At 41.7% G+C, this 13,957-nt stretch overlaps 1 protein-coding gene across 2 annotated transcripts in view; it reads right to left on the minus strand.

Annotated features, from left to right (window-relative positions):
* LOC106816606 (non-lysosomal glucosylceramidase-like) overlaps positions 1–13,957 on the minus strand; it is a 26,477-nt gene that overhangs the window by 9,585 nt on the left and 2,935 nt on the right. Inside the window, exons 1-11 of one of the 2 annotated variants that reach the window (XM_014821228.1) lie at positions 13,855–13,874; positions 13,338–13,426; positions 12,259–12,374; positions 7,501–7,725; positions 6,175–6,290; positions 5,251–5,374; positions 4,347–4,455; positions 3,742–3,895; positions 1,990–2,115; positions 1,271–1,449; positions 940–1,044 (exon numbers count right to left, since the gene is read on the minus strand). In XM_014821228.1, coding sequence (XP_014676714.1) covers positions 940–1,044; positions 1,271–1,449; positions 1,990–2,115; positions 3,742–3,895; positions 4,347–4,455; positions 5,251–5,374; positions 6,175–6,290; positions 7,501–7,725; positions 12,259–12,374; positions 13,338–13,422 — 1,339 coding nt within the window. In that variant the 5' untranslated portion in view covers positions 13,423–13,426; positions 13,855–13,874. Of the gene's footprint in view, positions 1–939; positions 1,045–1,270; positions 1,450–1,989; positions 2,116–3,741; positions 3,896–4,346; positions 4,456–5,250; positions 5,375–6,174; positions 6,291–7,500; positions 7,726–12,258; positions 12,375–13,337; positions 13,427–13,854; positions 13,875–13,957 lie in introns of those variants that run through there. The other variant, XM_014821227.1, reaches the window with a different exon arrangement.

Here is a 13,957-nt window from a genome sequence, read left to right on the forward strand (position 1 = left end):
TCCCATCGCTACGTGTAGCCAACAACTATCTTGCAAGACAGAATAGGTAAGCGCTCATCCATTTACCACGCAAGGCTACAGCCGCTGCATAGAGAGCTGGCACCTGAACCAATTACACGCAAGGCAAACGATTTAAGGAACATAAACCTTCTTCAACCAAATTTAGCTTTTGAAATTTCACTGTGACATTGTAGCCTCATACATCCAGGCATGTATAGATTCTACTAGCAAACCCGGCAGTCAAATTCTTTTTAACAGACAGTAAACAAATCCATGTTTAACCCTCCTCTTAAGGGTCAAAAGGTTATCCGACACTTACTCTTCGCATGTCAGCAGACGGTACATTTCATGGTCCTTTCAATAAAGCCATAAAAATGCTAGGTCACCGCTGAAACAAAAAAGTTTTTCAATCGCTCCGTCAGACCATGTCCTTATAAAATGTCTAAAATCTGCCCTGTGCCCATTGACCTCTGACCTGTGACCTCCAATTTCAGCACAGTGATGGCTTTTCCTACCATGATGCTATACACCGACTATCACGAGCCTAGGTCGAGCCATTTAGATTTGTGCCGCAATTCTGCATTTCCTCCCTATACCTTAAGTTAAGGAGTGAATGTTCCCCCTTCTTTTACACCTCTTGACCTTTGACCTTTGACCCCCAGCTTCGACATCCCAACTCGTTTTGGCGATCCCCACCGATGTGCCGAATATTGTGATCGTACGTCGAGCGGTTAAGATTTGTGCCCAACTGTTGACGAACGGACGGACGGACAGACGGACGGACAATCATGCGATTCTACAAGCTGCATCTGACTATGTCAGATGAGCTAAAAACACGTCAAGTGAGCCTGATAATGCACATCTCTCTAGTATTTGTCAGGTAAGTAATACTCGAAAATCCCACATGAGAAGTGAACACGAGAAATTATAACCACTTACCAACGTCATAGAGAAGACTGAGTTCTAGGTTAGGCCACAGCATAGCCAGGGCAAACGATGCATAGAAGTGTACGTCATACGTATTGTACATCCTGTACTCATGACCTGTGAATAATTGTAGAATGATACCCATGCAAAAGCTGGACAGTATCCTTAAGAACATTGGGGGAAAGCCATTTTTAAGATATATTGATTTCAGTACGTGTGTTTGTATCTTTGTCACAGAATATGCACATAGCTGCATGGTTTAATCACATATAATCCATCTGTCAAATCTACTGCATCACTTGCAAGAACCCTGAAACATAGCCACAATACATAGAAGTAATACCTTCAAGGTAGGCAAACTTTCCATATTCCTGGATGAGTTTGTGAGGATTGACAACGGCAGGGCTTACAGGTTTCACACCAGTCACAGTTTCACAGTCCACATCCACCCACACTGTCCCACCATCCGCCATGAAGTAAAGTTCATTAAACAGTGCAGACTTGTACCAATCCGGAAGTTTTCTGTAAAAAATATGCAATGTGCTGCATTTCGCCCAGCACTGCTACAATCTCAAAGCTGAGCAGCCTGACTGCGCAATTAAGCATGTGGAGACTGTATTAATCTCTTACATAAATCTACAGGTTGCGATACAAAGTAAACCAATGTTCCGTTTTATTAAACGTTCAGCGTCTATTATTTCCTCTCCTTTTAGTACCCGAATCTGTATGAAGTGATGTGCACAACTACACAGAAATCCACATACTAGTGTACCACTACCACAGCATACTACAGACTACTGTTCTACATGAAAGAGTGGCATGGTGGACCTGGTATGTTGGCATTGATTAATGTAATATTATAGATTAACAATGGCATGGCTGAGGTTGTGTTCCTTTCTTAGGTGGGTTGAGAAGTAATTAGGTGGGGTAAAGGTAGACATGTTACCAACAGTGGGCGGTTGGCAGAAACTGTGTACAACTGATCACAAATCTGTCCAGGTAACAGCTATCATACAAGATTAAAGTTACAACAAATGACAAAAAATTTCAGTTTATACTTACGAATCTTCCAGCACTGGCATTTGCCATGTGCTTATTTTATTTTCCCAGTCTTCGTAATGTGACAGAGCATATGAGCACAGTCGTGGAGTTGCTTTCCCTTCCCTACCAAACCATCGTGTGTAGCGCCTGAATATGTCAGCAGAGACTACATGTTACCATAACTCCCTCTAGATATTTTAAAGGAATATTACACCCTAGTATATTATGATAGTAAGAGTATAAATAATAATATATACCTACAAATTTCTATAGTCATGCATTCACAATTGTGATAAAACAACATTGAATTTCGAAACATTTATTTTTGACCGCTGACATGACCCCCGCAATTCTGCTCTTCCTCCAGTTTCAAGTAAGCCAGTCATCAAATCTGTCAACGACCTTAAGAAACTGGACCTGGTTCCACATACGTGGATTAACTTTTAACCCTGAGTTAAATCTAACTCCGAGTTAAATTTGGGTTTCATAAACATGGATTATATCCTGAGTTAAGTAACTCAGGTAACTCTGAGATAAATATTTTAACTCAGAGTTAAGGAATTTAACTCAGAGTTAAGAGTTAATCCACGTCTGTGGAACCGAGTCCTGTACCCCAACCGTTTTGATCGAATTGGTGAGTTTAAAACCGTACACAAACTCGCTGTTGATCCCAACACGCCGCCTCGTGTCGATCCACCGAGACGCACGCCAATCGCTCTCAAGGAGAAGGTTAAAGCCAAACTGGATGAGATGGTCGAACAAGGTGTCATACGCCGAATCGAGGAACCAACTGAATGGGTCAGCTCCATCACGTATGTCACCAAGAAAGATGGTAGCATCAGGATTTGCCTAGATCCAAGGCACCTAAACCAAGCTCTCATCAGGCCTCGCCATGTCACACCAACGATTGATGACATAAACCACAAACTCGCAACTGCCCGTGTCTTCTCAAAACTTGACGCTAAATCTGGTTATTGGGCCGTCAAGCTGCATGAAGAAAGCCAGGAACTCACAACCTTCCAAACGCATTTTGGTCAATATTGTTTCTGCTGCCTTCCTTTTGGCCTCTCTGTCAGCCAAGACATATTCGAGCTTGAAATGGATCGAATCATCGAACGTTGCCCAGGAGTCTGTAGAATATCACACGCCATATCATCGTATATGGAGACAATGACGCCGAGCATGACTCAAACCGGCGCAACCTGGTGGAAGTCGCCGAAGCCAACGGTCTCGTCTTCAATTCGCCGAAATGCTCCACCAAGCAGTCTAGCATTGAATTCTTCGGAAACGTCTACCTACACCGATCAAGGCATGAAACCTGACCCCAATAACGTCACTGATCTGATCGAGAGCCATGCCTGAGACCATCATGCTCAGCTGTATCACATGCAACTTTGTGTCTCACAAAGAAGCCAACCTTCACACTTTGCAGCAGAAGGCACAGGAAGACACTAAGACAAGATATCCCTGATAGGCTTCAATGTATGATTATCATGTCATTGTTTTGATTCATTAAACCAGGTTTATCTTAAACAGCCACATTTTGACGATTTTTATCATCTATTTTTTTAATAAATGTAGTACACAGCACTGTTCACTACCTATCAATGTTGAAAATACTGCAAAAATATCAATGAGCATCAGGCCTGACAGTGGCTATGCAAACACCAGTTTTCACACCTTATTCTGAGCACTTCTACGCACATATAGTTATTAACGTACAATGTCAACCTGCAGACGAATTGCACATATACACATATGGTTAACACATACCTGTAATACTGCTGCTCTCCGGCACCAAAGCGTATCCGTGGCATATCCCAGACAAGACACATCTCTGCTGTTACTGGACAGTGAGGTTTTGCTTTCATCTTAGCACAGACAGCACAGGCTATCTCCTGACCTTTACGTGTCACCTCACTCTTCTCTGCATACAGAATACATATATACTTACACAGCAACCAGACAAAATTATGTAACACTACATCTTAAGCAGTGCAGCCATAGATGAATTACACTACACATTGCATTGCCTGTTTATTTATTAGCCATACTGCGATTTATTAGACAGAATTTCCAACCACTGCACTCTGACGTCACATGGAAAAGAAAATTAACACATACAGTGGTCGCTGTTACAGCACCAGGGTTCTCCAAGAGCACTTATAGCCTGGCGGCCCGCCAGGCTATCGTCGAGCCCCGCCATCCTAAAATGCACCCGCCACTCTAAATATCATAGCCGCCATGCTAAATATCATAGCCCCCGGACCCCGCTAGCATGCAAACCGCCTTCGGCGATTTGCAACTAGGACCGTAAAGGCAGCACCCGCCATGCTATAACGAAAAAGCTTGGAGAACCCTGAGCACGTACACACAACCTGTAGTTGGGGAAACTGAGAACGATCCAGACTGGAGAAGATCATCCCAGATATCAGTCCCCGATCCTTTAGGGTTCCAGTGCAATTTGTGAGAGATTTGCACACCAGCCTACAGTAACATATAGACCAAACACATGCCTCATATACCTACTGTGATTACTATAAAGGAACCGAAATGCACATTAAAGATGCAAAACCTCACAGCTAAATGCATATATATACCTACTGTGAGCTTGCATATGTTGCAAAAATTCACTACAACTCATTTCTATTGCTACTTTCATAAGATTTCTTCTCAAAATCTACTTCTCTTCAGACGTAGCACCACAGTGATGCTTAGCCATCGCGGCACAGCGGCGTGATCGGCTCGATTCATTAACAGTTGAACCTTTCTATGATAAAACAAGTTATAATTCATTATTCGATGTTTATTCAGTACAAAATTGTGAAATTTGTTTATATCATATCGTTATCTATATTACTTATGCAATCAGGAAACAAACAGTGTTTTCGTTCCAGGAACTATTTGCGCTAGCGTAGGGCTACTGCTAGCTGTGTAACATTACCGCGTCAGACGCGATCTTGGAAATCCCAATGTTTGTAGCACTTCTTTGGCTCAATGAGAACATTTCATGTTTGCACGCTGCAAGTATATGCTCACAGTAGGTCTATATATAGGCTTTTTGTTGCGAAGTTTATCCATTTTAAGCACCCTTCTCTACTTCCAATACACTCTCAAATAACTTGTAAATCCCACAGGCATTATTATATGAAAGACCTAAACAACTTCCAAATCCAAAGACACAACAGAAGAGGGTTACTGTTTCTCTGCAACCATGAACACTATTAGGTCAACAACCGAGCAAAATGGGTACATGTTGTTGTACTGCAGGGACTTACTAACCGTTTCTCTGATGGCTAAACCGTATGTGCATGACATCTGTTTGAAAGACTGATGGATTTGCACTCCTTTAACTGAACATGCACCCTCCGATGCACTGAAAGCCTCTGTTTGGCACCCGCCAGCTCTGGAAAACAATTTCATGCCACATCAATGAAAGGTACTTATTGGTTAGCCAGTCTCTAAAAATTAACAATGCGATATTCTTCTGGTGGCAGCAACAGCTAGCATTTCACGTTTGTTTTAGAATTATTATAAAACAGTACCTAACAGAATATTTTTAACCAAAAACACAAATCGTTGCTTATTTCTTTATTTGAAAATTAAAATATAGTCACATGCTTTCTGACAGACATGCCAGATGACACTATGAGCTGGAATCAACGGATAAAACAAGAGATAGACACGTGAATGGTGGAAAACGCACGGAGAGCCACCAACTAGGCACGGACTGCTAACAGACTGCATATATATTAACAATTATCTAATCTCGAGAGTCCGTAATTATTATGTTCATAGTACGTAGATTTCCCCGCCAGAGTGACAGTGCCGCACACCAGCAGTCGGAACTTTTAAAGCAGCCGATGTTAACAGGTGCTGATACTCTAGCTATTTACTATTGTTTGATGCCACGGTATAACCTCACATAATAATTCATAATAATCACGGACTTTCGTGATTAGATAAATGTTAACAGGTAGTTCATTAGCTTAGTTAGTTGTCCGGCTTAGTCCGTGGCAGTCGTGTATTTTGCAACGGAATGTAATTATAGCTCCGTAATAGTCTATGGCTCTCAGTGCGTTTTACACAACTGAGTCATTAGTTTAGTCCGTGTTTTATCCATTTAGTCCAGTTCATAGTGTCAAGTGCCTCCTTTTTAAGTACTCATCCTTATAATCATAGCTTCCAAAATATAATACTTCATACCTGTCTAGCGAACAACCCATTCCATTTTTAAAAGTAAAAGCAATACTGATGTCTAGTTCATCAGCAGATGAATTTTCAACCTCCCACACAAACACCGCACATGGAATGCTCGAGTCCTGAAAGAAATACAATACACAGAATCACTGAAAGTTATATGCAAGCAAAGCATTGACTCTGACCATACTAGTCAGTTTCAACTGGCTTAACTGTTCATGAAGGAAAGAGCACTCTTCTGACAACCGTTTCTGAATGTTATATATAATCAGAAGTAGATAATAGGGAAGGAGTGTGACATCAATAAACAAGGGAAATTCGTCATTTACTAGCCTTAGAATACCTACGATTTACTAGGCGTAACTCAACCAACTTGAGCTCAAATCGTACACAGTACATTCGCCTAGCATCGTGCGAAATCGTTTCCTCGTATACACCCGCAATCAGGAGATACATACTAAATTGTACGACACGATTCTTCATTCTGTTGCCAGCAAACCAAATCTATAACCCGCCTAACTTGAAACAATAGGCTGCTGGCAGCTACTAACAACTCTTGCGCACTCGGCGATGCGGTGTGGCTTGCTGGGAGATTGGACATCGATGCAACACTCGGCGAGCTAATCTTTGACCTATTTAGAGCTGGTATATGCCCCCCACGCACGCACACCGCAATCAGCAGCAGCTCCAGCTCCAATCTCCCAGCGAGCCACACCACATCGCCGAGGGCACAAGCGTGCGCAAGAGTCGTTAGTAGCTGCCTATTGTTTCAAGTTATTAGGCAGGTTATGGATTCGGTTTGCTGCCAACAGAAAGGAGAATCGTATCGTACGTTTTAGTCTCTATCTCCGGATTGCGGGTGTATACAAGGAAACAATTTCGCACGATGCTAGGCGAATGTACTGTGTACGATTTGAGCTCAAGTTGGTTGAGTTACGCGTAGTAAATCGTAGGTATTCTAAGGCTAGTAAATGACGAATTTCCCATGTTTATTGAAGTCACACTCCTTCCCTATTATCTACTTCTGATATAATGGAGCCATTGAATGAAACAAGTCCAAGACCATGTACCTATTATATCTGTAGCAGACAATAAACATTGGAAAGGCATTCCACATTTTTAAAGAGAACAGAAATAAAATAAAATGTGCAAGTAAACAAAATCTACAGTTAAGCACACAAAATACAATTTCAATGAAATCTACATGAAAAGGAGAAAAAGAAGTAGAACACATGGTCTCACTGCTCCCTAATTCAGTACACTGTTATAATTTGTGTGATTCCATTGATTTCATAGCGCTGACGAGCATAATGAATGCATTTCTTCACTTACCTGATAGTCGTGTGGAATGACAGGCGAAACCTGTCGGCAGATAAGTCGCACACTGTGCTCAGCAATGTTGTACACCATCCAGGAGCGCGGGTAAAGTGCATGGTAGAATGCATTCGCGCCGTCAAATCCCCACTTCCATGCTCGCAGTTGTGACTTGGTATTTGTTTTCGGTGACAACACTTGTTGGTACACGGTCGTGCCTTCCATCCGGATAGTCACTATAAACTGTGAAGAACAATCAACTGTAATGATGTAGAAAAGTTTTGTTGTTGTTGTTGTTGACACATGTAGTGATGAACGAAGATGCAGTGTATAATATAGATGGATATATATATATAATATATGTTACACAATACATAAGCACAACAGTACATGTGTGCACCTTCCCCGCCTCCTGTTCGTGTCCCCCTTACATATCGGGTGGCGGCTTATTCGGTGATCAAGTGCTCTCACCCACTCGCAAGCCCTATAGCCCAGCTCAGTGTTATTGTTCGATTTCACAACATTGATCGGTTGGATAGTTACGTAGGCTTATTGATCACTTGCCCAAAGTTGACCGGCCGGGTATAACACCACATGGATCTTGGCCCGTTCCCATCAGCCCCGTTTCATAATTGCTCATGCATAATTTACTGTGGCCACTGCTGTTACAAGTGCTGCCAAATACCAATAATACTTCTGCAATACGACTGCTTTCAAAGGCCAAACCGCCCATGATCCAGGCGCCATTAACTAACTTTTCTGTGGTTGCACAACTCCACAATTAATGATAGCATTACGCAGCAGTTTCTACTGGTAACACTGCACGATTGCTACAAGGAGTAGACATTACTGAACATATGTCCAGTGTGTAGTGCAGTAATCCCTCGTTACTTATTTCCTTATTTATTACTTTACTTATTTGTAATATAATTTTGTAAAACATTTCGCTAACAGCAACAAAGGTGTGCGTATCTGTAGTATTACCAGAGTTTGACTCATCACTCCTGTTCATGTATAAAATTCTAACAAGGACATGGATTTCCTAGTCTGATATGTGCACCTTCATTTGTTTCACGTTTTCATTAAAAATTGTGCTGTTCAGAAACGAATGAAATGCTTGCTTAGCCATTAACAGTAAAACCACAAAAGATCTGCATTTTTCTGTGTTCAAAACAGCATCAAGCCCTAGTGCCTCCAAGTTATGCATAAAGCCCAAATTGTTGAGATAAACGGTGTCAGTATATAAAACAGAATTGATTCCTCAAGTTAAAATGACCAAACGTGCACATTACTTTGCATTTTATAGCCAGCGAAAGCTGCGAACTGTATTAAAACAACATTGTTGCATACTCGCGTATTGCTGCCGCTGATAAAGGTACAAAGTTCGTTTCAATGAAGCCGCAATTAAACAAATGTTTGTTTGCCCTCACCCGACTCAGGCTGAAAAGTTTGGGTAGGTAGGTAGGCTTCTTTTTTAAGGGGGCCGGGTCTTTTTACAAATTCAGCATGGTGTCTACATGCTCGGGTGTGCTTGTGTGGAGATACCTTTTATGTTGAATGTTTGTTTTGCTTGGTACATATAATGTATTGCCTACACATTTATATTTGTAAAAAAATATATATAAAAGAATGGGAATTAAGGATCAATAAATTTTTTTGAGTCGGCCCCTTTTTGGCAGGTCGGTCGGGTGAGGGCAAACAAACAATATTTTTATTATGGGCTGGGTGCCAAATTCCGTTACAGCTAACTATATATAATAGTATATTGGCTCTCACTTAAAATTTGCTGTTTGTGAATGACAGGGCTGCCAAAATTGAATTAGAGTTGAGAGAAAAATTATTCGAGGGAGTGGAGCAACCGAGCGGGGGGAGGGTGTGGAAGGGGGGCCACCCCAATCGCACACCAACATTAGCATGACACTTAATAAGGCAATAGAAATTTCCAAGCAATGCGAATAGGTCAAACTAAAATTAGGCCTGTCGCCAGTAGGCGCAAAACCAAATGCTGCCAGTGCCCAAGTGAACTTGCAAAGAAAAGCAGCGGAAAATAACTGGGAAAAAGAGAGGTCGTTGTTATTGGTGCGATCAAAAAAGGCTTTCTGATCAGATCAAATGCTACCAGGCTAATGAAGAGCCATTGGCCGGGACATTTAGATACAGTCTATCACACCAAAATCGAAGCAACAAAAATAAAGGAGACGCCAAGAGTAAACAGAGACCCCCATAAAACCAACACTATAAAAGACAGGAAGTACTGTGAGTCCGATTTCAAGTACGCTTACTCAATCGGTGATCAGCCAATAAATTGACTTGGGTGCAAGGGTCTACAAGATAGATAGAGATATATGGCACAGACTCAAAGAGCAGAAGGTAAAACACCCAGTTGTGATAGTACCTAACATAAACCAGATGAGAGACCGAATACCAGAGAAGCGTCGCCTGAGAGGTGTTGATCCTGCCCGCTAAGCGCGGATCTAGCACGCAGTTCCGCGGCAAGGCGCACGCAACCGCGGGAACGTCCTACGAAAGTATCACGCGCTGGCAGCTATTGATCCGTGCGCCAAATCGAAAGGCCGGCGCACGGATCAATTTCTGCCAGTGAACAGGCTCGAATTTTAGCGGGTCTAATTCACTAGCAAACATATGCACACGCCATCACGCAGGTCTAATAGCGATGTTTCACGTGACGTCATAGATCAGGTCACGTGTATTTGTTATGTGTTGTGGTTAGCAGAAGCGAAGCCTGCTGCTTGACATTTACAGATGAATGACCACATGTTCTGATAGAAAGCGCTGTTTATGTAGTGCACGTACACATGCGTGCTGCGTGCGTGCGTGTGCACGTACACGTGCGTGTGTGCGTGCGTGCGTGCGTGTCAACTTACACGTGCGTGCGTGCATGCGTGCGTGTGCACGTACACGTGCGTGCATGCGTGCGTGCCTGTGCACGTACACGTGCGTGCATGCGTGCGTGTGCGTGCGTGGGCACATACACGTTCGTGCATGCGTGCGTGTGTGCGTGTGCACGTGCACGTGCGTGCATGAGTGTGTGCGTGCGTGTGCACGTACACGTGCGTGCGTGCGTGCGTGCGTCCGTGCGTGCATGCGTGCACGAGTGTGCATGTGTGAGTGCGTGCGTGCGTGCGTGCGTGCGTGCGTGCGTGCGTGCATGTAAACTTACACGTGCGTGCATGCATGCGTGCGGGCGTCCGTGTGTGCACGTACACGTGCGCGCATGTGCAGGTACATGTGTGTGCATGTGTGTGTGCGTGCGTACGTCCGTGTGTGTCCAGGTACACGTGCGTGCGTGCATGAGTGTGTGTGTGTACGTACAGTCGTGAAGTGCGTGCAAGTACGTACACGTTGCTTGGTGTGCGTGCGTGTGCCTTGTATCGCAGCATACACGCCATGCTGCTTGCTGCCAAACCGGTTAAAACTCCGCATGTGCGCATATCGACGTCAATGTTTTAAACATGAAACATCGCGTATTAGCCTGAGAATCACTGAGAATGGCTCGCGTCAATCACCCGAACGCAGACGAAGAATTCAACGAAGGCGAAACTATACAGCTGTATAACACACTGCAAGCTAGGGGCTGCATAGCTCCAAATTCCAATTGGGCTTGATACAAATATCACGTACTCAAACTCCTGTTTTATGGTGCATTGCTGACCTCTAACCCTAAACCCGTAACCTATAAACCAATAAAAAATTATTGTTGTTATTAAATGTTGGTAAAATAAATCATGTAAAATAAGGATAAACATAGAAAAATACAGAAACAGGAAAATAAGTAGAAAAAACAGATGATCTCGATCCAACACATTTCAGCCATGTCGTCTCTGGTCTAGGCATTCAGCTATTGAGCATGGTTTTTGTGTTATGGATGTGCCATTGCCAACATTGTGGCATCATTGAGAGTTTGAGGCACCATGATCATGAGTGGCATGCGTGGGCGTAGTCATTGAGGTAAATTTAGGGTTATTAAGTTTTATATAGTTTTTCATGCGCTTTTAAATCAAAAATTTTCAACGATGCTACGATGACATGCTTACCAGCAAACGCTGTGTCAATTAAGTCAGTCACTGTTGCCCACGAATTCAGATTAGACGAATTCCCATGTGAATTCCCATATGTAATTCCCTGTTTTGTATTAAATTGCCAGTAGGGGGAGCGTGCCGCTGCATATATGAACTCAAACCTTCGGTTTGCACAAGGACGGGGCGTCCGGGGGCACCACTAATCAAGGAATAAACGATTAAAGAAAAATTAGGACATATATTAGGCAAGGGCATTTCCTCAACGGTTCTATGTCATTAGCAAGATTATTGGGCATTAATGAGTTGCCAATTAGATCAATTACGAAAGTGAAACTACAACACAGGGTAATGTTGACGTGAAACACCAGTAAATGCTCAATTAAAAGGTTAGGTGAAGATACAGTAAAATGCTATTTCTGTGTATTGGAAGCACAAGAAATGCATATATATATAGAAGCTATTTTCACAACAGCCATGATCTCCTAACTGAATAGTTCCCATTAGAAGTTCCTATTTAATCATTAATCATGGTTTCTCCACTGTAATATTTAGTGCTCATGGTTGGGGAGGGCCCGTTTAGTATCTTGGAACAGTAGTACAAACCCAACATCAGTTATTTTCAATATGTCACAAATTTCAAAGGGACGTGTTTTTAAAATATTTACGTCAGTTTAGGCTAATATAATTACGATACAATAACTATTTATGCTGCTTTTTACAATTTGCCCTGGCTTACTTGGTTTGCTAGAATTGTATGGTGCCGATACATGCCAGGGATAAGTTGATAACGACAAAACTCCCCTTTCCATCCTCGTCCTATTGTTCCACAGCCAATACCTCCTATTGGAACACCTGCAAATCCAGTAGAGTGCACTGAATCAAGCGTGATAGATTTAGAAAGCACTTGACAAAGTCAAAAAACTGACAAATTTAAAATAGAACATGGACGTAAAGGCATACTAGGCCCATTGATTATGCAATGTTGACGAATGATAGAGTAACTGGCACCTTGTTTAGTTAATAAGTACATAACCTTACATCCAAACACGTATTAGTTTGTCCAATATCACTGCTGGTTACTAAGAAATGTCTAATTGAAATCCGCAGTCCAAGAAATCAGTTTCAAACCGCTGCCGGCTAAGCGGGTGTGATACAGATTTATAGTGCACCGGACATCTTCGCACGCATGCTCGGCCGTACGCAATGCTATCATCAGTCATTTCGTAAACATGGACGCTCGCGGTAAAGAACTTTTTGTCAGGGCTATCCATGTGCGTCCGTGATTAGTACGTGTATTTTACTCCATTTCCATGTTTAGTCCGTGGCAGTGGTTACACCGCTGACATCTTCATTTCATCTGGCGTCCAAAACATACGTGCCGCACAAATGTTTACGTCATCGGTTGACTCCTGGATGACATTTACGGCACGTAAATTAATATCAACAACCGATTTCAAGTCTTGCTTGTAATGTAACCAGCAGTGATATTGGACAAAAACTAATACGCGTTTGGCTATAAACTGAGTAAAAGGTTATGTACTTATTAACTAGTAACTACACAAGGTGCCAGTTACTCTAGCATTCGTCCACATTGCATAATCAATGGGCCTAGTATGCCTTTAATGGAAAGTTACTTATTTCAGAAAATTGCATAGTGACTGAGGTTGTATTGCAACTTATACTTACATTAACTGCATGTTGAAAATCAATCTATCTCAGTTTTGTTTCAGATTCAATCGGTGAAACCATTGTGTTATGACATGAAAACTATTATACGATGCGACATTCAAATAATAAATTAGGAGGCATACATACCATAAATCTGTTTGCACTTAACTGCACTTAACTGGTCAATAAATGCAGTTCTGTTAGCTAATTTTAGCTTTATCCAGTAACACATATATCTGAAGAATAAAGAAATTTGATAAAAATTAAAGGCTATAATACGATTTTATACAGTATATCAAAACATTCTGATTCATTTTCTATTAATTAGGTCTATATATAGGTGCGAGAATACATGTACAATATTTCTTTCCTATTCTTATTATATTCTTATTTTATTCTACTTTTTAGTTTTTACTAATTTTAGTCACCACATCTGAAATCTCCACACTAGTACATTTTGCAACAGTCGAGACATAATGTCAATTTCTGCAATTATATCAACAAAATTTCGAACAAAACTTATATATGGGTTAGAATGATGATAGTACTATAAGTATAACTCTCAAAATTAGGTATAAATATGTTCGATTTGTTTTGATATGTTGATCAAAATACTCATAACTAATATAATTCTAAGATTAGGGCGAGTATAGACTGGGCCTACTCATTTTATGTGTGCGTAAGCAGTCCAATCTATTGAGTAATATAAATACTAGGGGTGCAACGAATCACAACTTCACGGTTCGGTTCGGTTTTCGGTTTTCACA

This window comes from Priapulus caudatus, unplaced genomic scaffold, assembly GCF_000485595.1.
Source record: "Priapulus caudatus unplaced genomic scaffold, Priapulus_caudatus-5.0.1 Scaffold1430, whole genome shotgun sequence".
Taxonomy (NCBI): domain Eukaryota; kingdom Metazoa; phylum Priapulida; class Priapulimorpha; order Priapulimorphida; family Priapulidae; genus Priapulus; species Priapulus caudatus.